The 27,396-nt window shown below is 49.0% G+C and overlaps 2 protein-coding genes across 10 annotated transcripts in view; both read right to left on the bottom strand.

Annotated features, from left to right (window-relative positions):
* LOC102944512 (LON peptidase N-terminal domain and RING finger protein 1) overlaps positions 1 to 2,620 on the bottom strand; it is a 77,047-nt gene extending 74,427 nt beyond the window's left edge. For 2 of the 4 annotated variants that reach the window (XM_043552718.1, XM_043552717.1), the window contains exon 1: positions 1,578 to 2,620. In XM_043552718.1, the coding sequence (XP_043408653.1) occupies positions 1,578 to 1,884 (307 nt within the window). In that variant the 5' untranslated portion in view covers positions 1,885 to 2,620. The remainder of the gene's footprint in view (positions 1 to 1,577) is intronic. The other 2 variants (XM_043552719.1, XM_007058424.4) reach the window with 2 other exon arrangements.
* Positions 2,621 to 19,696: 17,076 nt separating this feature from the next.
* LOC114019177 (nucleolar protein 58) lies at positions 19,697 to 25,947 on the bottom strand. Of its 6 annotated transcripts, none has more exons than XR_006292604.1 (5): positions 24,810 to 25,947; positions 23,234 to 23,529; positions 21,590 to 21,714; positions 20,802 to 20,861; positions 19,697 to 19,742 (listed from the first exon to the last, which is right to left on the bottom strand). XR_006292604.1 is itself a non-coding variant. In XM_037907772.2 (5 exons), exons 2-5 carry the CDS (start codon positions 23,250 to 23,252, stop codon positions 19,698 to 19,700), a joined length of 249 nt encoding a protein of 82 aa, XP_037763700.1. In that variant the 5' UTR covers positions 23,253 to 23,294; positions 23,420 to 25,947; the 3' UTR covers position 19,697. The 6 variants fall into 6 exon arrangements, 5 of the variants coding, with proteins under 5 accessions (XP_037763700.1, XP_043408544.1, XP_037763699.1 ...); XM_037907772.2 differs by having other exon boundaries at positions 23,234 to 23,294; positions 23,420 to 25,947; XM_043552609.1 differs by having other exon boundaries at positions 23,234 to 23,294; positions 23,573 to 25,947.
* Positions 25,948 to 27,396: the final 1,449 nt, after the last annotated feature.

Here is a 27,396-nt window from a genome sequence, read left to right as displayed (position 1 = left end):
AATATTTTCTCTGTGTTTGTACAACGCCAAGCACCAGGAGACTGATGCAACAGCAATCCAAATGATAAGAATAAAGACAAGTTGGGGAGATGGTAAGCATAGAACCAAGAACCTTTGGAGCACACATATAGTGTAACAAGGATTTGGAACTTTGAACATTTTTCTTACATTTCTTTTACAGGAATCCCATGATGTAAAATAAAACAGTAATGAAAATGTTAATTAACACACAGGCATGCATTTGCTTCAAGACTGTTGATCAAGCAATCGTGATGCTGAAAAGTGATGCATGCCTTTTGTTAATATGTTGGATAAAAGGATCTGCTCAGGACACAGTGAGGATTTATTAGCCATCAGCAAATTAGTTACATAGAAACACTGCATTCCCAGGTGCTGGTACTATGGTGATTAATGAATCAATCTTTGTGCCATGCATTGGAAATGCAAAACTCTAGCTAAACCCTAAGTGGTACTCAGTATTGTTGCTGTCCTAGGAGCAATCCACATTCCCTCCTATGTTCAGAAAATACAGGGCCTGATCCTGCCGGCAAATTTCCCCTGGAGGTCAATCCTAAAAGAAGACTGCAGGATCCAGCCCTGGCCCTTGGAGACCTGGGAGAGTAGAGAATTAGTCAAACCTTGGCTAAGAGTCTTTGCCGTGGCTGCACTCTCCCAAGAGGCAGCGGTGACTCAGACAGGTGTAACTGTGGGTGGATACACGGTGATGGTCTCACAACCCTGCTGATGATTTTCCATCTTCATAGCCCTTTTCCAAACGGCTCCAGCCCCTGTGATCTGCAAAGCTGGGCAAAGAACTTCCTCTGGGACTGATACACCGCTGGATGTGAGCACTCTGCAGCTACTGGTCTTCCAACTTCTAAACCAGCTGTTTCCCTCCCATCCTCTCATAAACTCACAGCCCCCCCCCCCCCCCCTGTAAATAATGGCTCCGATTCCGCTGCCACTTACCCACATGAAACCCTTTGGACTAGTGGCTGACAGCGGAATTTGCCCCAGCAATTGTACCCCTCGCCCTGCTGAAGAAGTTGCCCCTGAAGGAAGAGCGATGACTGCTCACATGCATGGAGGGAAGCTATATACCTGCAGGGGAATAACGTAAACAGGGCGCAGGGCTTGCAAAAGAAAATATCGGCAACTGCATGCCAAGCGGAGGGCTGTCACTATCTGAACTTTGGAGCTTTGGCACAGATGATAATAAAAGTGCTCTTTTAAAAGTCCTGCGGGGTGGGGTTTGGAGGAATTAAGCCCTTCATCTGCGCAAGCCTGGTGAAAATGAGCTTGGCTTCAGCTGCATCCGTCGGTGACACCGGGCGAAGTCCCGGCTTCGTGCGCGGAGCTCTGATGGTGGGGTCCCCATCTCAGCTAATAAAGCGGCTCTTCATTGACAGGAAACTGATAACGAGAGAGACGCCGCAGCCTCACAAGCAGGCGCGCCTGGCGAGAAGTTACATAACCAGGAACGGGTGGGGGTTCGCTTTGTTTGGGTGCCTGGATCCAGACATTGACCAGCCTCCCTCCCCACCACCCCCAGACCCTTGACCCCCCGCCACGCTTACCCAGTTCGAGCCCCTTCTGGGTTGTCCTCAGAGCGGCCCTGTAGTCGCGGCTCCTGAGCAGATCTTGCAGGTGGCTTTGCAGCCGGGCCAGCTTGGTGTCCCGGTCCAGGCACTTCTCCAGCAGGCTGCCCAGCAGGACGTTGCCCTGAACAGCCCTCACGCCCAGGAGTTTCAACCTCCCCCGGCACAGAAGGCAGCGGGAGGGCAGCGCGTCGCCCAGGCACCGCTTGCAGAACGAGTGGCCGCAGGAGACGGTCACCGGGTCCCACAGGACAAACCGACAAGCGGGGCAGAGGAAAACTTCCATCGCGGGGAGCTACCGCGACCTTCCCGGGGCAGCGGCGCGCCGCATGGGCGGGCGCGGGGGGATGCGCCCCTGGAGCAGGGGACACTGCGCCCCGGCGAGCAGGGGAGATGGGGAGCGGGGCTGAGCCCCTAAACAAGGCGAGGGGCGCAGCTCTGTCCTGGCTTCTCCTTCCCCTGGCTGCCCGGGACCCGCGCAGGTTGCTCGGGGTGACCCCTGTCTCCTGCCCCCAGCGCTTTCCTCGGACGCCTGCCTCCTCCTCGGGCTCGCCGGCCGCCCAGCCCCTGCCCGGGCTCAGCGCCGCGCCGGGGGGGCTGCTGCTGCGGGACCCATCCGGATGCACCCAAGGACCCTCCCACGCCCTTTACCCCATCCTCGCCCGCCGCTCCTGGCTGGCGTGCACCCCCCGGGGGCAGCGGGGCTCGCTCGGGCTCCCCGCGGGTGACACCCCCTCCGCGCTTTTCCTTCCCCCTTCCTGCGTGCCGGGGTCCCCGTCTCCGACCCGCTCTGACCAAGCAGCAGGTTTCCCCGGATCTCCCCTTTCGCATCCCTTCTGCTGCCCTGCCTGGGGGAGGAGGCTGCTCCTCCCACCCTCCTCTTCCCCGGGAGGAAGGCAGAGGGGGGCCAGGTGGGTGCAGCCACTTCCCCGGGGCTGGAGCAGCCCGGCTCCATCCCCGAGGAGCGATTTGTCGGGGGGTGTTGCCCCCCCCCCACCCCCCGCGGCTTGCAAACGCTTTTGTTGCTTGCACAAAACTACATTACGTAAAATCTAGAGCAGCCCCCATGTGATGCGGCTCCGGCGCCTGCCCATTGGCGACCGGCTCAGGCCCGCCCCTGTTGTGAAACGAACCTTGCAGGCGGCGTTTCATAACCGCCGACGGGAGGGGCTGGGGTTGGCTCGGAGGGCGAGACGCGGAGCCGTGGGCTCAGCTTGCGGCATCCAGGGGGAGGGTCTGGGGGGAAAGGTGCCTCTGACCCCCCGCGCCCGCCTGCAGCATCCCCCTGGGCTGTTGGTGCGGTGCCGGTGCCCAGCAGACCACCTGGGAGGGGACTGGGCGGCTTATGCAAGCGCTCCGCTTGCCGCGCCGGTGTTCCTGCCTGCGCCCCGCTCGCCCGGCTCGGCTGCAAGGCACTGCCCCCCTGGGCCAGGGCTTGGCTCCCTGCGGGGAGTTCACCGGAGCTGGAGAGACGGATGTCCGTGCGGGCTGAGGAAGGTACAGAGTGAACGACAGGCGCCGAGGGAGCGCGAGGAAATCATCCCATTCACGAAGGATGAGTGCGCGTTTCTTTCCCATGTTGCGCCCTCGCTTTCCCTACTCTTGTTTGCCTCGCCGGGGCACCCGGAGCTGTGAGCAGTCTCCTGTAATGACTTCTCATGGTCGGAGGCCATCCCTGCTCCAAAGTTTGCAGTTTAAAGAGACAAGACAGACAGAGGGTGGGAGAAAATATGCTTTCTATTATCCCTGTTAGCGCGGTGGGAAAGTGACACCCAGGGAGATCAAGAGATTTCCTCCAGGCCACACACGAGTCCACACCACAGCTGGGAATTGAATCCAGATCATACCAGTCCCGTTCTGTAGTTATAAAACCACCCTTCCCCTCCACTGGAATGCAATTAGAAATGTATAGATCCATAGTCACATGACGTTTTGTCATATATATTCATGCGTCTCTGTGCGGGGCATGAAGGCGATATGATATTCTGGCTAGCCCGGAGAACTATTAATCTAGTCTTCTGTCACTCCACAGTACAATGACGTGGCAAAGGCCGTTTTATATAATGCATTCCTGGGGAAATGAGGGCACCCTATTAACTTTATTGTACTCTCTGCGGCTCGGCAAATCCTACATTATATAAAGTATGTTTGCATATCCAACCTGCTTGGAGGAGGAGGTTTGTCTGTTCCTTGCGGGCTCCCTGAGTTAAAAAAAGACTAAGCAAATGAATAGAAAGCATGAGTAAAGGTGCGGAAGCCTCCACCTGTTCCCAAGGCAGAAAAGGGGGGGGGGGGGCTCTAGGCATTGGCTGAATTAGATGCAGCCATTGCGGACCAGACCAGAGCGGCTGTGTAATGGGCTGCAAGGGCATGGAACTTGCTCACCAGATCTCCCGTCTGGGTGTATGTGATGCACGTGTTTTATACCTGGGTGGACTGTGCCCTTCGGCATTTCAAGTTACACTGAGCGTGGATATAATTTCAACCCGAAGAGTGGGGACAGTATTCCGTCCCCCGGCAACAGACACCCGCACACGGGTCCTTTACGCTGGTCGGGGGCCAGAACAGCAAACAGCGCTAGAAAAGCAAAGCCTTTCGGTGAAGGTCAGATATTCGGTATCGGCGACCCATGCTGCTCCATCTATCGGCTAGTCCTAAGAGCAGGGGTAACTACTGAGAATATAACAACCTTAAGCTCAAGGTATTTTTTCAGCTGCATTTGTTCCCCCCACTAGGCATGTTTGGGGACCGCATGTGGGGTGGGAAATTCATGCAGAGCAAAGGAACTGTCTTCCCTAATATTGACCTGCCCTGGTCAATAGTCCACACCTTTGAATGCATGAGGAAATATATCCCTGATCACCAAGAGTGGCAGGTCCTGGTCTCTGGATCCAGGGCTACTTAGCCCCTTCTCTCATGACACTGCTGTTGCTGGCAGTCAGCAGTAGCCCCACACCTAAGGCTGTGCCCAGGGTTTGAATGGAAGATCTGTTACTAAAGAACCTCCCCTTCTGCTCACTCCTTCATTTAACAAAAGGGACCTTATTTCAGCAGTTCTCAGCACATGCTCGGAGTGGGGGTTGAATTGAGAGGGATCTATGGGGTATGGGAATACTGTGCCCATTGCTGAAATAACTAGTGATGGACTGGAGAAAGAGGGAAGGGGAGTTCCTTTGGTTAACTGTTTGTCGTTCAACCCTGAGTGCAGCCGCAGGTGTGGGGCTTGTCATGGCTTTGAAGCAGGCCTGCCGGTTGATTTGGGCTAATTTTTGCTGTTGCTTACAACCTAATAAATAGGGTCATATGCATAAAAACCACCAAAACCATAGTTTAGCTGGACCCATCATGCTTGGCTTGTACCCTGTGCAGACAGTAATACATCCTCTCTCAGGGAGATCTTCTCCAGGTGGAAAGGGTCCCTTTAAAAATTTCTGCATCTGGCCCAGTCTCCTTCACAGCTGATTTCTTCCTACTGGTCGAGGATTGGACAGCAGGGCAATTACCCAGAAGTCACACCATTCATTGCTGCTGAGAAGTTTTGTTTCCATTTCCCCTAACCCCACACTGGACGGTTTTTTCTTCATACCACAGAAAGCCAAATGCAGCCACTTTCCTGACATCAAATTCGTGTTCCTTTCATTGACCTTTTTGGCCTGAGAGTTTAAAAACCACCTTAAATACCCAGCAGTGATCATGTTGTCATTAACCAACTGAGTGAGAACTTCCTGTTTTGCACAGTGGGTTACACAATACAAATTACATTGATTTACTAGGTGACACTTGCAAAGCACAGTGGGAATTTTAATATGGTGCACAGCCCAGAGCCAGTTTAGGGTAGAGAACTCTGCGTAATCATTACCAACCATCTTAACTGACTCCTTTCCCCCCAGAGCTTGTCCACCCAATCAGTATGTTCACACGCTATTATCCTGGATAACATGTTCCACATTTTTCAGAGTAGCAGCCGTGTTAGTCTGTATTCGCAAAAAGAAAAGGAGTACTTGTGGCACCTTAGAGACTAACCAATTTATCTGAGCACAAACTTTCATGAGCATCCGATGAAGTGAGCTGTAGCTCACGAAAGCTTATGCTCAAAGAAATTGGTTAGTCTCTAAGGTGCCACAAGTACTCATGTTCCACATTGTTCACTGGTGCAGCATTGGAGTCAACGGAGTGACACCAGGGATGAATTTGGCCCCATGTGTGTACGTGAAATCTGATATCACAACTGGCTGTAGATATTTAACAAGCTCATGATTAAGAGGAATGAGGGCAGAGGTGAATTTAGTAGCACAAAGCTAAAGGCACTGCCTGTGAACGTAGATGTCATAGACGTCTGCAGTGAGCACCTTGGACTGCTAAATAGGTATATACTAAACTGGAATAGGTAATATAGAAATAAATTTTCAGTCACTTTTTAGGAAAGCAGATCCCTATTTCTGTATCTCTATTCAGCAAATAAACTATAGGATCGATCTATACAGCCACACACCCACCCCCTACCTCTCTCGCTAAATATCTAGCTATCCCCCCACACACCCCTATCTATTTACCTGTCATCTTGTGTGATCCTCATCACCATCATATCTGAGTACCTCATGGCATCTATTTTGTCTATTACATTTCCTTGGAGTAAGCTGGATTGAAGATATGGTGCAGCTCTGGAAAGAACTGTCTTCCCCATATTGAAGGCAGTGGAAATCAGAAAACTTCAGTTTCTGTAGCCATTGTTTTTTAAGGGTTAATGTAACAGGTGGTGGAACCAATTATTTTAATCCCCATACATCCAAATAATTGGCAGCAAATAATTGGCATGATTCATTTAGCCCTTTTCTCCATTGCCAGGGGATCGTATTTCCATGGAATGTATCTGTTCTTTGTGTAACGATACATTTACTTGCAGTAGATAATTCAACCACTAGATTTCTCTGATTGCCATGCAGAGACCCAGACAAGCCCTGGTAAACAAAGACCAGCTGGGTGGAAGCCTGTTTGCTTGTGTCTACAGCTGCAGCAGTTTTCTTTAATAAATGCCTCCTCTTTGCGACGGGCTGGCATTCTATGTGTCATGACCATTTGAAAGCACTTGAATTTTGACGGTACGGTTATTCTCTCTTGGGCTGATCGCAGACAGTTTGCTGCAAGGGGCTGGTATTTGATATTCCAAATTTGAGCTGTCGCTTAGCTATGAATAGTCACGTATGTTCAGTGGCATTTTTTCAAGTCCATGAATGTCTTATCATCTGGAGAAGAACCCAAAGAAGCCACCGCAGCGCTGATCTCCTCAGTAAGAGGGATCGGATAAACAGGATTAGGGAATTAAAGAAAATGTTAATCTTTTTCCTTACTAAATTGAACGGACTTTGCCTGAAGTGACATCATTCCTAGAAAAACCATCAGATTTATTGGTTGCCGACCCAAGCTCAAATTTAATTTCTTCTCCTCCCAGCCACACAGAGGAACTATGCGTTCATCTGAGGTCCTGGCTATGAGGGACATGGCTCAGATGCCTCTGTGCCAGGGATCTGGTGAAGGGCTTGAAGGAATTCCATCCCCCTGCTCTTTGAAGCAGCTTCCCATCTATTATTAAACATACCTCTCTGGGTGTGAATACTCCAGCTTGCAAGCTTAGCGCACGCTCTCCGCAGGCATTCATGTGAATAAAAATGTGACCTCTTGAGAGTTCCTGGAAAGTGAACACAGCCAGGCTACAGGCATGGCCAGAGCTGACTCATTAGTCAGTTCAGGAAGATTGTTATGAAATGTATTTGCAGTATTTGCCCTGCTCTGACACATACAGACACTTCAAATGCTTCTCGTCGTTCTTTATTCTTTGTAATTGGATACGGTGATTAGAGCAGTGTTTCTCAAATGCGGCCACCGTGGCCGTATGCAGCCACCAGGAGCTTTTCTGGCGGCCACAGCTTCCTGGGCAGTGATGGGGACAGAGGGGGGAAAACAGCAGCCCTCTCCCCAGGAGCCACCAGCAGTGGTTGGGCCCCACCCTCCTCTTGAGAGACTCTGCCTGCAGGAGCAGGCAGCCAGTGAGTTCCCCACCTTCCCGGGGGAGGTGGGATTGCACTTCAGCCCTGGGGTGGCAGATGGCAGGCTCCAGCCATGGGGCTTCAGACTCTGTCCCCGGGGTGTGGGACTTTGGGCTCCATTCCCTGGCTGCTCGGTGGCAGGCTCTGGCCCAAGCCCACCCGCACCATCCCCTCTGGTCCCCACTGTCTCCCCCAGTGTCCCATCGCCCATGCCCCCACTGGCTCTGTACCTACCTCCCCATCCAGGGCTTAATTTGTCCCCGAGCTTGCCAGGGCTGAGTAGGTCTGCTGTGAAAAGTGATATTAACAGACATACAAATATCACTTTTCGCAGCAGACTTACTTCTAGCTGCAGTCATGGGATCTGTGTAAGAACCCAGAGAGACGATGGAGCATCCCAGGGGAGGCCTTGGGGATCAGGACGAGGTAAATCTGGTTGAACGTATATGCCCCCAGGGCAAGCAAAGGCAACGACACCCCCTACCTGCGCAGATTGCTCTAGCAGGACTAATCTGCGTGGGAAGTCCAGGGAAGGGTGTGTGCTGAACACTGATGCCCAGCAATGCCTCTTGTGTAGCACTCGTATGCTAGATGTGGGTTTGGCTGGATGACAATCTTACCACAGCTGGCTGAATAAACAGAGGGCTGCCTTAGGCATCAAATCCAGTGATCCTTAATGTCTTTGGTCCGTGACTCAGTAAATGGTCAACAAACTCATCCCTCACCCTGTTAGAGAGCTTATTCCTTCACTCTCCCACTTCCCTGGTCCTTCTTGCATGAACAGAGAGCAACAATACCCGAAGTCCAAAGGTTTCAGAGTAGCAGCCGTGTTAGTCTGTATTCGCAAAAAGAAAAGGAGTACTTGTGGCACCTTAGAGACTAACAAAATTATTTGAGCATAAGCTTTTGTGAGGTACAGCTCACTTCATCGGATGCATTCTTGCAAACAATTCGATGTTTATTGGGGTGAACTTCCAGCAAGCTTAAATCCAAGTTCCTTTTTCCTTATTTTCGAATCCCAATTTACTTCCTGTTTGCCCCTAATTTATATAGTAATATTCTTAGCTATACCTTAACCAATCATTCTACTGAAATTTACCTAACCAATCCTAACATATTTTAACATGATTAGCTAACCAATTATATCCCACCACCTTAATTAGTTTACACCCAGCAAAATTAATTATACAGCAGACAGAAACAATCACAGAATCAGACAGAGATCATGCAAATAAACAATAACAAAGTGGGAACTATAATGACAAAACAATATAGAAATGAGGATTTCACAACTACATCTACAAAGACATAAGGGTTTCCCAGCTGTGTCTATTGATAAGTGAGTTCTTACCAGACAGAAAACTATCAACCTAAATTTCCTTTTACATCTTCTAGGCACTTCCCTTTCTCTGGAGGTGATAGATCGGATCCCCTTCCTAACAGCACCAGATTGACTAGTTTGGAATGTGAGGAGGTGACCGGTCGCTTCCCAGCTTATGGCTGCCTCTGCTGCTTAGCCAAAGGCATTGGCCTAAGAACAGGGCCTCAGACTGTCACAGTGAGAGAAGGCCCGTACACAGATTCTTTCTTGTATACCTCTATTACTAGCTAAATGATAAACATATACCTACATTCTTAAAATATAGGCCTTTACAGGCAGGCCTGAATATCTATATCCTAACACACCCTACAGAACCCGCACCCCGCTAGCTGTTTCTGCTGGGCTCCCACTCAGCCGTCAAAGGCCTCATGATTCCCAGCAGGGTACACGTCAGCAGCTAGCACATGGGCTCCCTCCCCACCCGCCTTTGGCTTTGTGTAGTGAAATTGTGAACGGTGGGCGGGTGGAGCGTGTAGCTGGGAGACTGAACAGATGGCCAAGTCTTTGTCTGGAGTGATGTCTCCATTAAAACAACCTGCTTCGATTGCCAAGGAACAGCTCATTTACCAGGTGAGCCGTTAAATACAAAGGGCCAGTGCCTTTTCTCCTGCTGAGCTATGCACAGGGCAGGATGGATGAGCCAGGAGCTGACAAGAGCAGCCTGGTCCCCAGCATCAGGTGGAGCATCCCATTCATCTCCATCACATGCCAAATGTATGTGTGTGGTCAGAGGTATGTATACATAATGGACCAAACGTGGCTCTTAGTTCACTCAGGTGTAAATTTGCAGTAGCCTATTGACGTCAACGACGTCACTGTGGCGAATTTGGCCCAGGAAGAGCTAGATTGCCCGAGCCTTACTCCCGTTGGTGGTCCCTTACTCACCCCAGAGGCCTCACTGACTTCATCCAAGCCCGCTGGGTGAGGAAATGCTCACCAGTGTGAGTGTCGCACAGTCCTGCCCTGCAGTTTTGCTCACGCTGTCCCGCAGCCTCCCATCTCCGTGCAAAGGAAACGTTCCTGTGAATGCTGCTGCCCCACTATTGCATCTGTGCAGAATTCCACGCGCAGGTGGCTTCTTGTGCTTTTGCACGATTCAGTGGAGGGGTGGGAGGGGAAGAACATATTAGCTGGACTGAAATTTCATGGAAAAGCAACATTTCCAGGTGGAGACTGGAGACATGATTTGCTTGAGATGGCATGAAAAAAAAACCCCAAGCCCTTGACTTTCTCCCAGCTCTAGTATTAACATACACACCAGAGTGACAGTGAACTACATCAGACCTCACTTGAGGCCCTAAATGTGGACAAGCCAGGCTGCCTCTTTGTCCCTGCTCAAAACATAAATACCCACTTGCAGAGTCTGTGGCTAGGAATGTTGGAGGTGGCCAGTGCAGAGTCCTCAGACTTCTGAAGCCTGGATGTACATTAGCAGCACGCTGCAGCTTCTGCAGCCCTGGGTTCTGGTCCTTTTCCCTTTGTGGTTTTCCTTTTTTGCCCATTTTATTTGCATGTTCCTCTTCCTGTACTTTAGACTTCAGGTGAATCATGCTTGTATAAGTGACTCATGGCTCTCTTCCATCAGATTGCTAACCAGCGTGCTGCTTTCATAACACACCAAAGAGTCACCTTTTAAAGGGACCCGGTTGTTTTTTTCCACGGAGGTGACTCCATCAGGATCTTGTTGTAGTGAAACTTGTCCCAGCAAATCCCCTGGAACGAAACACGAATCTTCCTGGATGTTTCAGCAAAGGGGATAAACCTGCCGCCGTTCCTTTGTGGATTTTAAAACTGTGGTATTCAGCTTTAGAAGTCATGAGATGTCTCCATTCTTCCGAAAGACCAAATTCAGGAAGCAAATAAAGAACTGTAGGGAAAAGACAATTTGTTCAACAGTATATCAGATTCTCCTAGAAAAGTTGACAAAAATGAGCACAGTTAAGTTGAGAAAAACTAGGGAGCATCTTATCGTTGGTATTTAACAAAAAAAAAGAGCGTAAGTTAGGGATTCTTGTTATAACCATATGCAAAAACCTTAAAAAGATATATTATGGGCGGGACAGGAGAGCACCACAAGGTATGATTGGCATTCAGGGAGCTAAAAAGGCCTAGAAATTTCAGGGTCTTCAGCTACAAGAAATGAGTTCTGTTTTCTCTTATTGTTTAGCTCAGACAATGAAAAAGACGTTGGGTGTTTCATAGCAAGAGGGAACAAATGACCTATCTAATTAAACAGAGTTTATAATGGGTAATAACACAGAGGTTGGGACTCTCAGAGCAAAGAATTCTGATGATAACATGGATCATTTGCTGCTTCTGCTAAGAGTTACTTTAGAACAGTGATTTCTCAATCTGTGGTCCGCAGCCCCCTGGGGGTCCGCAGACTACATCCAAGATTTCCAAAGGGGTCCGCACCTGCACTCAAATTCTTTACGGGTCTGCAAATGAAAAAAGGTTGAAAACCCCTGCTTTAGAGAGTGCAGAAAAAAATGGATATTTCTTTTTGCCAAACTGCAATGTACCTTTTCGTTGGCAGACCTCACTCGTGGGCTGATCTTTGTCAAGGTGACTGTAACAGTTCTGATGGAACTGGAAGTATTTATCCACATGGGGGCTTGCTTTGAGGCTTAGTAATACGCTTGCAGTAGAGGAGGATCAGCTGACATCAGTGAAGCAAGAAAGGATGAACCGTGAGCTGGGAGACCCTCAATAGTACCAAATCTTCAAACACCCGGCATTTGAATACCATGAGGCAGACCCTCCCTTGCACCCCACACAGCCATTCACCTGGGGGCCTAGTCCTGGGTTCTATCAAGCAGAGAGGGACGCCAGAAAAGGTGCTGGAAGGTTCACGCTCCTGTGATGTAGGGGCAGAGTTAGGCCGACCTCAGTTCTCGATGTTTCCAGCGTATGGCCAAAGCATCCCTGAATGGAACCTTGCGCTGGCTGGTCACTGCAAGCGGAGAGCAGCCAGCATGCTGGCGGTGAGTGAATGAGAGTTAAATCCGGCAGATGAGCAGCAGGTTTCAGTGGTGCCGTTGAGGTGTGTGAGTAATGGGAACACTAAAGCAAAATGACCTCGCTCTCTCCCAGCCAAGCAAAGACGGTCTGTGTACAGAAAGAGGGAGGCAAACTCAGCAGTTGTTCAGCTGCATAAAATCTGGAGCAGGGAGCCAGGCCGGGTGCTTTTGCTGTTGAGTTAATTTGACGTATTTCACACCTTCAAAGATCGGGACTCCCAGGCTGACCTCTCCTTTCCCCCTTGAAATAATCCTGCCCCTGCTTCTAGAATCGCAAGGGCTGTAAAATGTATCCAGCCCCCAGCGCTGGTATTGCAAGGCTATGGAGAGGAGGACACATCAAACAAGCGTCCTCTCCGTCTAAACACCAAGCAGTCAAACGACACAGCAAATTCTCCTGGAGCACTCTGCGCACTAGGAAGATGGTACCATGGGACACCCTTGCAGAGTTGAAATGTGGCTCAGATAAACATTCCAAAATTTAGGTTTCAGTGTAGCAGCCGTGTTAGTCTCTAATTTAGATGCTCATCCTAAATTATCCATGTCCCGGGAGATCCCCCCACCTATAAACTCTGTTTAATTAGATAGGTCATTTGTTCCACCATCCACAGGTCCTGCAGCAGTCAGTCCTTGTTAGCCGATGGCCAGGGATGTTTGGTGAGGTGCCAGCTATGCCCGTTTTATACCATCCGTGACTTTAACCGCTAGGATGCACTGTCCCTTCGCGGCGGGCAGCCCGGGCTAGGCTGACGGATGCCCCAAGGTCCTAACCACCCGTGACTTTAACTGCTAGAGCTCAGAGCTCCTTCGCAGCGGGCAGTCAACACTGACTGACAGGTGCCCCAATGGCAGCACTAAGAGCCTCTCCACACCCGTGACTTTAACTGCTAGAGCTCAGAGCTCCTTCGCAGCGGGCAGCCAGGATTGACTGACAGGTGCCCCAAGAGTTTGCCCCGTGGAGGCGGCACAACTCAACGCTAGGCTCTTAGTACTCTCACCTAATGGCCAGGCTTTCTAGCCAAAACGGCTGAGGTTCTTTAATTGTGTTGGCTGCTTTACAGTAAACCAGAGAAACAAGTCAGGCTTATGCACAATGGTTACCAAAATTTATTAAACTAGATTCTAATAATGTGGTTACAAAAAATTGCTAGTGCCTACTTATTTAAATGTAGAGATGTTACACACACAAACAAGTTACAAAACTGAAGCCACAATCCCAAAGAAAGAAAACAAAGTATAGAGCTCTATTTCAAAATATGTGTACACTAAAGATAGGAGATCAGGTGTGGGTGCTTCTTACCCTCCTTGCATCTCTCGATTCCAGCGGTGCCAAGCCAGGATCGGTCACTCAATTCCGCGGAAAGACGAATAAGGGACAAGGCTTAGGGACCCTCTTAGCTGCAGAAGCCTTGGGAGGCTGTCACTTATCTGACCAGCAGATAGATAGTGAAAAGCACTCAAAAATCATGGTGCTGTAGGTCCCCTACTTATACCTCTGTACTCCTTTATTCTCTTTCTCCTTTCTATGCTAAATTGGGGCTGGTCTGTCGGGGTGACGCCAGCTCTCGCAAGAGTAGTTCACACTTGCAAGGGAGAAACAATAAGTTTCGACTACTGGACACTTCTTTTATCAGGGTAAATATTTTCCCACCTAGGATGTTGGTGTGTGTGCATCATGCTGTTTTAGTAAGGGCTAAGAGCCATGTCTGTCACAGGGCCTCTGCCTGCTGTGAGCCTAATCGTTGTATATGTTCCCAGAGGCACATTGTCACAGCACACCTGTGCTTCTCACAGCTTCAAAGGCTGTGCTGGAATTTATGTTGAGTGCCCTGTTGTTTTGGCTCCCGTGTGTTTCCAGCAATGCTGGTCTGAGGGGGGGGGGTGGGGCTGGCTGTCTGGCTACAGTCCTCTCCAACTTGGTTTTGTCCTGTGGCTGGGGAAGACTCCATCATCCACATCCTATCCAGAGATCCACAGCTGTCTTTTCTCACTGAGCTGGCAGATTCGGTGGCATCTCTCTCTCCTCCCTTGTAAAATGCAGAGCTTTTTATTACAGGGGAGAGGAAATAATGGACTGTGTGTGTGGTGGCTGAGGTGAACTAACCATGTGCTTTATGTTCACGGATGCAAATACCTGCAGTGGCTGAGATTTTACTGTGTTTAGCAAAAAAACAAAGGCTTCCCTCCCTGTAATGGGTTAGTCCACATAGAAAAGAACTCTTAGAATCGGCTGCCAGAGAAGGTAGAGGGGACACAGCCTCTCTCCCACTCCATTGGGGGGAGCTAGCTTCTGTGGTGAGTCCCTGGAGCTGGGGCTCTGGAAAGCTGCCAGGAGCTGGCGTGCCAGAGACCCTAGGGACTGGGAAGGGTGGCTGTGAAACCTGGGGCCGAGGACAGAGTTCAGACTGTTTTCTATTTTTGTGAGAAACTTGGTTAGAGAGATAAACCTCCTTGGCTGAGCCTGGGTGCGACAGCGTATGCATTGAGGCCTAGCCCGGTGAGAGGACCATATCCCACGTATCACTCCTCAAGAGCGCCTAGTGCGATAACACTAGTGTTATATAAATATGAGTAAACATATGTAAACAAGATGGGACTTAAGTAACTATGACTCTGCCGGTTTCTCTTGTTGTTCTCCTTCCTACACCCCACCCAGGAGCCTTACATAATGTGGCATTTCGGTTGCTAGAGTCATTCTTTTTTGCAACATTCCTTCTCTATAAGGTCCGGATTCAGCAGAGCACTTTGAGGCATCCCAGGGGGACCACTTAGGCACTTCAACACCTGATTAAGTGCATTGATGAATGAGGCAGTATTGCCTAGCGGGTGGAGCGGATGGAGCCCAGGACTGGGACTCAGGAGTCATGGGTTCAATTCCTTGGTCTGCTGTGGGAGCCACTTCCCTCTCTCTGCCTCAGTTTCCCCATCTGTAAAAAGGGAATCATGATACTGACCTTCTTTGCAAAGCACTATATAAGAGCTGGGTGTTAAATGAGGGTTTCAATAAAAGACTAACCTTTCTTGATCAGAGACCTACGGGGCATTAGCTGAGTTATCCACGCACTGCAGTCTGATAGTAAAAAACTACATGCAAGACTCGGTACCATTCACAAAATCATCGAGGCAAGTGAGGTTTTGCAAGAGCAAAACGTTTTGCTTGGTTTTTGCATATTCAGGCCCCAGTTCAGTTAAGTCTCTTTATCCAGCAAAACTCTGATGTGCATCGTTAACTCTAAGCAAGTGTTTAAATTCCATTGGCTTCAGCCAGAGTCCAGCACGGGTTTATTCGCATGGGTGAACTGGGACGTCAATTAATTTTAAATATTATCCCTCTTGTTTGCAAATTACTGAAGGAATCATTCTGATTTGACCCAATTGCATGAGTCATGCCCCAGTAATCCAGGGCCATGGAAATAATGGAACTGGCTCCTTCCACAATAATCCTTGGACTATGGGGGGAGAGGGAATCTGTCATTACCTGTAGAGACTTTTTGTGAATGAGAGCAAAGCTACTGAATGATTTTGCTCCTTCCTTGTGCAATGATAATCTGGGCTGCACATGCTGTGTCTGTCCAGCACCTACCACAATGGGGGCCTGGTCTGTAACAGAGGCTCCGAGGTGCAAATAATGAATGGTAATACAATGAGGACAGTATTCTGTATGTGTCATGATCTAGCCAAGGCCATCGGGATGCTGGGGATTTGGGACAGGTTCAGCTCCTGAGGAAGACCAACATGTACAGAAATGGTGCCTGGAGAAACTCATCACTCACACGACAGTGCCTTGGTCCAGGAAACCTTACACTGCTTGCCACAGCAAAAGCCTTTAGTCATAGAAATTATAGAGCGTGCCGAGCATGAGAGGCCTTTGAAACGTGCTGGGTTTGTCAAAGCAAAACAAATTAAGCGCCCGGTCCTGCTTTCCCCACAACAGTGATGTTCGTACACATGTAACCGTGGATTTTGGCAGAATTTAGGCACAGCTGGAATAAAGGGGAGGGGAGGGCGGAGAAGCTGCACAGCCCCTTGGGGAAGGGCGACTCTGCCTCCTAAATCCTTACCCATGTTGTGCAGTGTGGCAAGGGAGAATAATTTGCAGCTGGACCCACTGCTGGCTGGGAGATGGGGGTGCAGAACTGTGCCGCAACCTGCTGCCCACTCCCCACCCAGTTGTCCCCAGAGGGACTTATCAGAGGAACAACCCCCTGCACTCTCTGGAACAAAGGGTCTGTAATTCTGGAGAATCCATCACCAGCTACTCAGTGGTGAAGGGGAATCCTCATGGTTGCGTGAAGCAAAGGCACACGGAAGCCCTTAATTTTGTAGGCTGCGCAGAAAGTATTCCCGCAGAAGCCCATTGACCTTGAGTAAGGCCTCAGCTGAGCATAAAATGCTCTGATGTATCAAATATTTGGCTTTAGGCCAAATCTCTGCCACGTGTCCTGCACGTTAGAAGTGAAAGCTGAAGTGGAAGCAGAGAATGCTGAGTAACAGTCTTTTCTATTAAGGGCTCCATGTTAATCGAACTGGGCTTGGGAGAAGGCGGTCGTTTTTGTAAGAATATTGACAACTAACATCAGTTTATTTTTCAGCGTTTGTTTTTATTTGTAGTGATCTACGCGTTCACAGTTGTGCAGAATTAGGAAAGGATGAGACAGTGGGGGTGGGGGCGCACAATAATCATTTAATGATAGTAGCTGCTGCAGGTCGGAACATTAAAAGCTTTTATAACCAGTAAACCACAAATTGTCAGCATCACGTATCAAAACTATACACAGTAAGTATCCTTAAATCAAACGCTGCATTCTCAAGCAGCATTTCATTTACTTTGCCTCTCCCTATCTTTTGATTATCATCAGTGGAAATATTTTTCCATCCCTTTGTGTGTGTATGGTGAAATTGACATTTACCAATTAGAAATTGAATCCATCCAAGCCTAAATATAATTCAAGCACAAAGTTTCGATTTGGTGTTTGCTTAGTAAACCACAACTGCTTGCAGTGCATTGAAAAAGCAATTCAGCTCCTCCCCCTTTTTTTCGCCCTGCCCCCGTTCTATAATTTTTTTCACCAAAGTCTATAATTAGTGCAGTATTTCGTAACTTATTTTCTGCTGTTTGTTGTGACTGTTTCAGAGCCTGCTGTATATGTTACATGGAAACAATATTTGCAGTTGTGTTCTTTGGTTTAAATAAAACCTCAGTGATCCTGGCTTTTAAACACTTGTTTGTCTGAAATCCATTTTAGCAACAAATTCTTTTTTCCCCTTTTGCTGAGCAAAGTAAATGTAAAATATACTTTTCATTGTAAAACAAGCAAACCGATCGTCCAAATTTGGAGAGCACTCGCTTTATTTTGAACAAATGGTGTTTCTTCAGTTCATGATTATTAGTACTATTTATTTGTATTGCAGTCGTGCCGATGGACACCGATAATGAATCAGGCTTCCCCCCCCCCATTGTACTAGCAGCTGTACAAATACATGACAAAAATATGATCTCTTCCCTTAAGACTTTACAGTCTAAAAACTGCAATCGGTATTAAAACCTAGGGCCCAGTTCTCTTACTCGAAGGCCTCTTTACAACACCAGAAAGGCTCCTCGTGGAAAATATCCCTGCCTGGCAAGGCGATGGCACAATGGTGCCACACTGAATCCCCTCAGTATAGGCTGTACTGGGAATGGAGGTGGGGGAAGGAGGGGATCTGGAGCATTTGACACCCCAGCTGCTCCTGGATGCCCATCACCTATAAGGGGCTTTGGCCAGCCCTAAAGTAGGGGCTTATCGACACAAGGAAGTAAGGTAGGTTGTGAAGTTAAAGTGCAGTGGCTATTCGGGGTTAGCTTTCCGGTCAGTTTCCCCAGGTAGACAAGTCTGTAGTCAGTGCAGTGTCAGTTAAGCAGGTGCATAAGACTTTGTAGCATCAGGGCCTTAATACAGATGGGTTGCCTGGGTGGGCAAGGAGCCTAGCTCAGGCTGCTCCTGCTGCTGGTGGTGTTTAAACGTGCCAGCTGCCAAATTACAAAGCCAGCAGAGATCTGTGGCAGCGTTCCCCATTTGAAATGGTCTGTGGTGTGTTAGGTAAGATCTTTGCAGTGTTTCATACCACATATTAATTATACAGTATTTATGTAATGTACTAACGACTGTACATACATATATAATTTACTAACTGCGTGGAGGTACACTCTCAAAACGTAAACAATTAGAGCACAGAAAAAACAAGTGCCAGCAGCCTGCTTGGAATCTTTAATGGTTTTTTATGGTCTCTCAGAGACGGTGCACCCATGTGGTTTGCCAGGGAAGCCTTATAAAACAGATGTGGGGTAATGGTTATGGAACATTTAGATTAGCTGCAAGAAACCCATTTCACCAGTAGATGGAGGTGATGCCTCATTTTTAAGGGCAGCTCCCTCACCTTGGGTGGTGGTTATAAGAATATGGCTCGATTGCCATAAATAAATCAGTCACTGTCAGGCGGGGCGGCGTAGCTGTCAGCTGTGCGCGTCACCGTGGGCTGAAGAGTGCCCTAGAACCTGGTTAATCACCTCAGTGCTGAGGCCATGTTTAAGTTTTCAAAGAGCAAAACATTCAAAACTTACCCGTTTTTCACTTTAACATAAAAGAGCAAATTTCAAAGCAGATTTGGTTTTAACAGCCTGGTAGCCCTGAATGTTCTGAGCCCTTTTGAAATATCTGGCTCGTGTTTGGGCATCTCTGACTGACAGATCCATCACAGACCATGAGGTCTGGATTTCCAAAGGAGCTGCCCATGCTGATTGTTTCCTTAGGAGCTGTGTGAGTGCCAGAAGGGGGAGGAACCAGTAACTGAACAGAGGGAAAGGGAACACATGCAAAGCCAAAGGCTGCCTAATCCAGTGGACTAAGCACAGGACTGGGCAGCAGGATCGCTTGGGTGAATCCCTGGATCCATCCTTGGTCTCAGGAGAGCATCCAGCTATAAATTGGGGATAACAATATTCACCCATCCCATAACCTTTCAGGGACAGTGCACAGCCACGCCATCTGCATAGGAACCCAGGGAAAGTCTGCACTGCAGAAGTCCATAGGCTAAATTCAGTTGTGGTGTAATTGGTGATACCTCCGCTTAGCTCTGATGGAGCTTACACCATTATTATTTGTATTATGGTAGAGGTCCTGGCTGAAATCAGGGCCCCATTGTGCAAGGTGCTATACATGCACATAGCAATAGCCAATCCCAGCCCTGAAGAGCTAACAAGCAGACAAAGAGTGGGAGGGGAACCAGAGGCTCAGGGAGGTGAGGTGACATGACCAAGGAGACACAGTAGGTCAGAGCCAGGGACAGAACACAGATCACCTGGCTCCCAGTCCAGTGCCCATTCCAATGGCCCGCATTAAATTTGCTCCACTATTGGTACATAGCTTTGAAAATGTTACCAGGTAATTATTAGTAAAAGGAGGGAAGTGACAGCTCAGTACTGATGCGGGGAAAGGGGGGAGTTTGACTGGTCAATAAACAGAGTGTCTTTTTAGTACTCAGACAACTTTATTTGGATGAAAAAACCTCAGCACCAGGTACATCTTTTCACGATTGATCCCCTTCTCCTTCACTCTATCCAGCACCTGGGCGAAGGCAGAAAACACAAATGTGGCCTCCATGGGCGCCTCAGAAGTCATTCTTTATCCTTCTCCTTTTCCTTCTTGTCACCATGGTGACCCTAGGGGATCAGTCAAAGAGAAACAAGAGGGTGTGTCAGAGCCTGGGCAGCTGATGTGTGTTTCCTCGTCCCTCTCTCTTGCTCACTCTCATGGCATCTGGATGGATAAACACGGAACTACAGTGATCCTCAGCTAGAACCAATGGACTTGCATCACCCACTAGCCAAATTTTACCCTGATACAAACACATGGTTCCCATGGACGCAGAACTTCGATGGGAGTAGCATGGATGAGTCCAATGGCAGAACTGAGCCCACTGCAGTTATGACGGGAAGAGTGATTGTGGCACATCATCTTTTGATGGCTGGGTTACCCAGACCACAAGGTTTCCTGAGAGGTTGGATGGGCCTCTGAGACCAGTGGATAGCTGTTTACATGACATGGCTAGCTGTCATTCAGGCATCCTTTATACCCGGAGGCTTTGGGGGATGACATTCTCCAGGGCTTCTAAGAGCAAAAACATTACACAATTCAGGAGACTGTCTGGTGCATTGTGGGGGAAGTGGATCTGGCAGCCAGTCAGAAAACCTCAGGGGCGGAGCCTCTTTTCCAGCGGCTCACAAGATTCCGAGATTGCAGATGTGTTGTGAGCATTCACACTGGGTACCAGAGGCAGAATGGGGCTTGCAAGCTCTAGGCTTGTGCTCGGAGCTGATTCTCAGCAGCTCCCATAGCAGATCTGACTTACCCATGGGGGTATTTTCAAAGTCACCCCACTCTGAACTCTTCTCATGCTCTTTGGTGGCCACCCCATGCACACCGCACCTCCAGGAAAGGGAAGAAGAAGAGTCCCCAGAACCACCTGCAAACTCCGGCTGTAGCACTAACATGGTAGCCGCAGGGCTTCCTTACGGTGCGCCCATGTGATTTTTGTCCCTCCTTCCCTAGACTGGCAGGAGCCAGCAGATGCTTGTCTCTCAGAAGGAGTGAGGAGGAAAGGAAAGAATTTACACCGCCACAGCAGTGACCAGACCCAGGCCGGACAAGGACATTCTAATCTAAAGCAAGGGGAAAACCCGCCCAGTAGATCTGCCAGGCACTGATCAGTTCCTAGTTACCTCTTCAGAATCACTGTCGGAGCTGCTGCTGCTGCTGCTATCGTCTTCATCTCCCTCTCCCTCTCCCTAAGGGGCACAGAAGAAAGGGTTCATGACTACCCTGGTGATAGCACCACTGCACAGGGAACAAAGCTTCCCAGCCAGGGTCAGTGTCTATCCAGAGGCATCCTGGCTCATCTCCTGCTGGCAGGTTGGGTGGAGGAAGAGTGATCACTTGCATTTTGTTTTGTTGCTTTTACAACAATGTTAACTCTCACTTCCTCTGTTCCCGGCGAGCGCCTCGGCAGGGAGGAGATGGGGCAATGATCAGACAGCCTGTCTGACTCTCCCCTCCCTGCCCTGAGAAATGGTTTTCATGCTCAGTACTAGCTGTAACACACACAGTGCCACCATCCTAGGAGGTGGGAAATCAAACACGCACAGAGATTCAGAGCATATAAGGCCCAAAGGGACTCTTAGGACCACGCAGTCTGCTCACAGAATTGCACCCGGGACTATCACAGCATCCAATTGCCCAAAGAGCACCAGGGATGTGCAACCCGCCTGAGCGCTGAGCGGGCCGAACCTTTGTCACGCACGAACCCAACACACAATGGCACTCGGCTGTGTTTGGAGGCGATGCTGGGGGAGGAAAACTTTCCGAAATCGAGTCAAAAAGAGGTTGGAATTTGTTATTCCTTAATGTTTCTGAGGTACTGAAATGGCAGCTTTAGTCACGCTGCTCCAATGGGGAATCCAAAATGCCCAGACAACACACGGAATGTGGGAATTCTCCACTAGTTCCTCACCTTTTTCTCCCTCTTCTTCTTTTTCTTGTCTTTCTTGTCTCCCTCTTTCTTGTCTTTCTCCTTCTCTTCCTTCTTGTCTTTCTCCTTCTCTTTTCCCTGATCCTTCTGGTCTTCTCTTCCGAACACTGAGGAGAAGAATGAGTGGACAGGTCGGTTGGCACTCCCCACCAGCTCCAGAGGGAGCTCATCCCACGCAGCCTGCGTGCCAAGTGTTACACATCGAAGCACAAGGTAGAAAGGAGCGAAAGGACAAGGAGCGCAAGGGACCCCCAATCCTGCACCACTGACAACACGGTGCATGACTTCCATGTGATTCCAGCTCAGCAAAGGTCAAGAGGGGACATGGGCCTCATTTCCATGAGGGAGGGACTGTGTTTAAGAATGCATCGAGTTGATCAGTATAGCACAGGCCACCAACATGACCCACCACCCTCACACTAAACCCCACAACCAGAATGAGGCCATAGCATTACAGCTAGCAGGAGACGAGGCTATGGCATGCCACAGTCAGAGAACAGGAGGGACCGAGGTGCACCAGTGCTCAAGGCCTCTGCAATGGCAGGGAAATGATTAAGTGAGATAAACGCAGATAATCCTGGCAAGTGACCCACATCTACAAGCTGCAGAGCAAGGTGAAAATCCTCCAAAGTTACTGACAATCTGATCCGGGGGAAAATTCCTTCCCAAGCCCACACGTGGGGCGATCAGTTAGAACCCTGGGCATGTGAGCAAGAACCAGCCAGCCAAGCTCCTGAGAGACAGAATGCCTGCTACCATCTTAGAGCCTTGGCCCACCCTACCAATGTCCCATCTCCATCTTCCTGCTGCTTCAGAGGAAGAAGATTTAAAAAACCCAAAAACAACCCTTCCAGAATACGCTAAGAGGTTTAAAAAAAATCCCTTCCTGACCCCTGCGGTAGCTGTCTGAAACCCGGAAGCATGAGCTTTGAGGACCATAAGACATAAACTGGAAGTGAGCCCTGCACCCCACCATCCCAACAACCTCACACACGCCCGTTCTCTGTGCACACCCTCCCCTTTTCCACCTAGTGTATTCACAAAGGAGGGAGAGGGCAAGCAGAGAACTGAGTCTTGTAGCCATTTACCACAGAGGTCAATGCCTAGCACTTGAGCTCCTTCTGCAACACCTCCATTTGCACCAGAACACGATCCCTTCTGCAGTGCTCAAATTCTCAGAGGAGCAAGACGTTCCTCTCGCCGTCCCCACATAATCTCTACGGTAAGAGGGTTGGGAAGAGCATAGGGAGTGGGAGGCCAACATGAGAGTAGAGATGTAGGTGAAATGTTCCAAGCTTGGGCAACAGGGAGCAGAGTGGAATATTTCCAGGAGCAGGACAAGGGGAGAGCTTGTGGGGGTGGAAAGAGGAACTGGCAGTGGGTCTTCCCAAATGAGATTTCAGATAGACACCTAGCTGCTCCCTTTAGTGACTACCGCATAGGGTTACGTGCAGTTAGCAATGTGACAAGTGACTTGCGATGTGTGATTGTGAGGATTGATGGCCCTGTGGGCCTGAAGCAGGTAGGATGGAGGGAGAGTTAGCTTCCACAACACCCTTTTATCCCACATCATGCTCACGACTCAATTCTGCTGTGGTTTCCCTGCCCGGATGCAAAGCCGCTCACTCTTTAAGATTGAAGACATTCTGCAGCAGCTACCTGGCTCTCGCACGTCGATTCAGAACACCTAGGAAAGAGACATCCCCAGACAAGGATAGGGTTAGAGAGAGAAGTTACAATACTATGTGATTTTCAGGATTGATCTGAGCTTTGCAGCATTAAAACGACTGTTTCTGGGTCCCCAACACTCACCTTTCTGCTTTCCTTTAACCTGCAGGTTAAGGATGAGCGCTGAATGTTTTAACACCTTCCAGAATGGTTAGTTTCCTGGGTTAATGGAAACCCTCTTAATGAGACCATTCCTGTTTCAAAAATGAGCGTAAATTAACTAGTGGCACAACTCACCTAGGGCTGTGGCAGATTCTCCATCACTGACAGTCTTTAAATCACGTCTGGATAGCCTTTTAAAAGATCTACTCCAGCCCAGCCAGCAGTCATGGACTTAACGCAGGAATTAGCACTCGGGGGAGGTTCTCTGGCCCGTGTTATGCAGGATGTCAGACTAGGTGATCACAACAGTCCCTTCTGGCCTTAAAATCAACGAGTCTCTGAGTGTTAAGGTGAGACTAGTTGTTTGGAGCTCCCCAAGGGCTACAGCATTACAGCGTCACTCTGAGTGAGTTACGGTCATATCCGTTGCCTGGGAAGTGGGTGCAGCGAGCAGACCGAGCCAGTCACAGAGTCCTCCCTTTCTCAAACCTCCCATACAGCCGCATATTTGTATCAGCAGAGAATGGAAACCGCTATTGGTGAGCAAATAGGAAAGGCCAAAAGCTGCCATGCTGAGCATGTACAACTGGGAGTCACCCATATCGCATCTCACAAGTCTCCACTCGCTTGGGAAAAGTCAGTCCTGCTAGATCGCCAGGAGCAGGGCATACCCCCCTCGCCCTGGCGAATGTGATCCAATCTCAGTGTCACGCATTTAGCCAGGCTTGTTTGCTTTAATGCTCGATTGCAATGCATTTGACTGTGTGGGTGGAGGCTGAGATGAAAGCAATAGATATTCTAATCCATTTCCAAAGCCAGATCTGGTTTGGCCAGTTCTAGCCTGCGCTCATTCTCATGCTCACCCCACTTTCTGCAAAATAATTTTTTAAAAGGCTGCAGTCACATCGCCAGACTATTGGATTATACAGTGGATGAGCAGACAGCGACAATAAACATGTAATTGGCAAATTGCAGTTTTGCCTTGAGGCTGAATGAACCAAAGTAAAAGGTCAAACCAGAATGCCCTATAGACCAAATAAAACAAAGCTGCATATTCATAAAGCCTATGCAAATGTGTTAATTTGTATTTACTTATTTCCTGTGGGCACAAAGAATTTACAAATGATAACAGCCACCCCTGCTAGAGCCTTGTCCAGGTGGACTGCTTTCGGAACAGCAATTTCCCCACTCCAGAAGTACTGCAGAAGAGGATTCAAAGCAAAAATGTGCGTCTCAGTGCCTGAAATCAAACAGAGTGGGACCTGCTACTAGATCACACCCCGCATTTCCCCACTGCTCAGAGTTCCCATGTAACAAAGCCAGGCTGTAAATCCCCAGAAAGACACCAAGGAGGAGAAGAAAGTGGCCTTACCTGGCGGGGGAAAAGGCAAGTGGCCTCCCAAGTTTTCAGTTGGTAGCAGTAGCTCTGCAGTTCCTGTCTTGTCATTTTGTACTGTCTCCTCCCCAGTTCCACTGCCAGAGCAGAAAAACTGGTTCCACCATCCTCCTCTGGCATCACCGTATCCCCGGAAACACAAGTGACCCAGCCCCGGTGCGCAGTAACCTGTCTGCCTGCCTTACACTGACTCATTCAAGAACTTCTGACTCACACTGGGCAGGTCACGGCTGCAATGATGGGTGGTTGGAAACACCCACCACATGGACACTGAGTGTTTGATCCTGCCATGCTGAGCACAATGGGAGCTGAGCCATTGACTTCAGAGGAAGCAGGAACAGGCTTCCAAGACTCAATCCAAACCCCTGGCTTGGAATGCTATGGCAGCAGCTGGTCATCCAGGATGCCTGAAGAGCCATTAAGACAGGAATCTCTCTCTCCTACTTATGTCATATTCGCTCTCACATATGCAATCAGGCCGACAGCTACTCCAGGAAGGCTGTGTACTTGACACATGAAACACTATGACAGACAGATGAATATCTTAAAGTGGACAGTTCCCTTTCATGTACGGCACCCTCTAATGTCTGCCCCTGCAGCAATCTTTCATTCCAAGTTCTAACTAGCTAAATACCTAACGACAGTAGTTAAAAAGTATTAGTTCTAAACATCGCCTGGATATGCTCTTCCCTGCTTTTCCTCTTCCAAGCAACGTCCTCATTTCCAACAATATTGATACAATGAAAGAACGATGACAATACTTTAAGGGCTGTGGAACTGCAAAGCCCTTTCAAAAATTAATGAATTCAGCCTTGCAGCACCCCCGGGAAGTGGGAATTACCTTTGCCACTTTGAATGAGTAAAATTGGTTGGGGAAAATTCATAGACTCATAGACTTTAAGGCCAGAAGGGACCATCATGATCATCTAGTCTGACCTCCCGCACATCGCAGGCCACAGCACCTCGCCCGCCCACTCCTGTCATAGGCCTATAACCTCTGGCTGAGTTACTGAAGTCCTCAAATCTTGATTTAAAGACTTCAAGTTACAGAAAATCCACCATTTAATGAAGTTCAAACCAGCAAATGACCCATGCCCCACACTGCAGAGAAAGGCAAAAACCACCAGAGACTGCCAATCTGACCTAGGAGAAAATTCCTTCCTGACTCCAGATATGGCGATCAGTTAGACCCTGAGCATGTGGGCAAGACCCACCAGCCAGACACCTGGGAAAGGATTCTCTGTAGTGACTCAGAGCCCTCCCGTCGAGGGTCACAACTCCAGCTTTAGAGATATTTACTAATAGCAGTCGCGGATGGGCCATAAGCCATTGTAGTCAATCTCATCATACCATCCCCTCTATTAAATTTATCAAGCTCAGTCTTAAAACATTAGGTTTCTTTGCCCCCACTGCTGCCCTAGAATTCACACACACAGGATTCAGTTCACCAAGTAAATAATTCATTGCAAGTTGTGGCCCCAGTTCTGAGTTGAGTACAGGCAGCGAGGGCATGTCCTTGTGCCTCCTGGATTCTGCAGGCAGCAGGACACCCTATAGCCAGACCACATTGCACTCTAGCCCAATCCATCTCCAGCATGTCCCGACATGGGGTGGTCAGAGTGGAGCCATTCAGCTGGGCTTTAACTTCATGGGCATTGCCTTTCTGCTGAGGAGATTCCCCGAGCTGGCTAGCTGGGCTGCCCCTGCAGAGCTCAGCTCTAATTTGCAAAGTTTATTCTCCTAATGATCAAGCCCAGCTACACCAGATATGCCTCCGGAATTGAACTGTTCTCCCTTCAGGCAAACGCCTTCAAATGCTTACCGCTCAGCAGGAATCACTCTCGAAGGCATCATAAAGAACGCATTGCTATAATGTAATTAAGTCTGCTTTGCATGTTGTTATTCCTGGCCATTGACCCGGAGCATCTCTTACAACTACCAGTACAGTTTAGAGATGAAATATAAAAAAGCCCATCCTGCTGTGGCACAAGACCAGGCTTGAATCCAAGACCTGGGCCCAGGGAGCTTGGAGTGTTGTAAGCACAACAAACTTGAATCTCTAGAAGAGGACAAAGAAGGCTACAGGGAAATTATGTGATCTGCTGTGAGCATTTATGGCATGGAGTTGGTGGGTTTGAGGTGCACCTAAAATTTCTCAGCTGAAAGGAGAGAGCCTGGGGACTCAGTCTGCAATCTCAGCATCCAACGGGATCCAACCCCATTCGTTGCAATTCTCAGGTGACAGCAGTGGCTTAACATGCCTTCTGACGTAGCGATCGCAGCTTTTCCTTTCTGCTGGTGACCTCATCATGGTGATCCAGGCCTTTGCCGGCTCCAGGCTGGACTCTAAAACTGTTCAACTTGGGGTTACGCTTGATGTCCACTCAGAAGCTTCAGCTAGCGCAGAATATCAGTCGCCGCTGTTTCAACCGCGTGGGTCAACATGAGCCCATCACATTTCTCACATCATCTGGATATAATTTAATGTGACAGTGATTGCCCAGGAAGCCGTAAAAGGCCCACGAGCCGACTGTGTCAGAGACCGCCTCTCTATCTAGGCCAG

Source organism: Chelonia mydas, chromosome 8 (assembly GCF_015237465.2).
Source record: "Chelonia mydas isolate rCheMyd1 chromosome 8, rCheMyd1.pri.v2, whole genome shotgun sequence".
NCBI classification, from domain to species: domain Eukaryota; kingdom Metazoa; phylum Chordata; order Testudines; family Cheloniidae; genus Chelonia; species Chelonia mydas.
The sequence above is the reverse complement of the archived record's forward strand: the minus strand, read 5'-3'. Positions and strand labels throughout refer to the sequence as shown.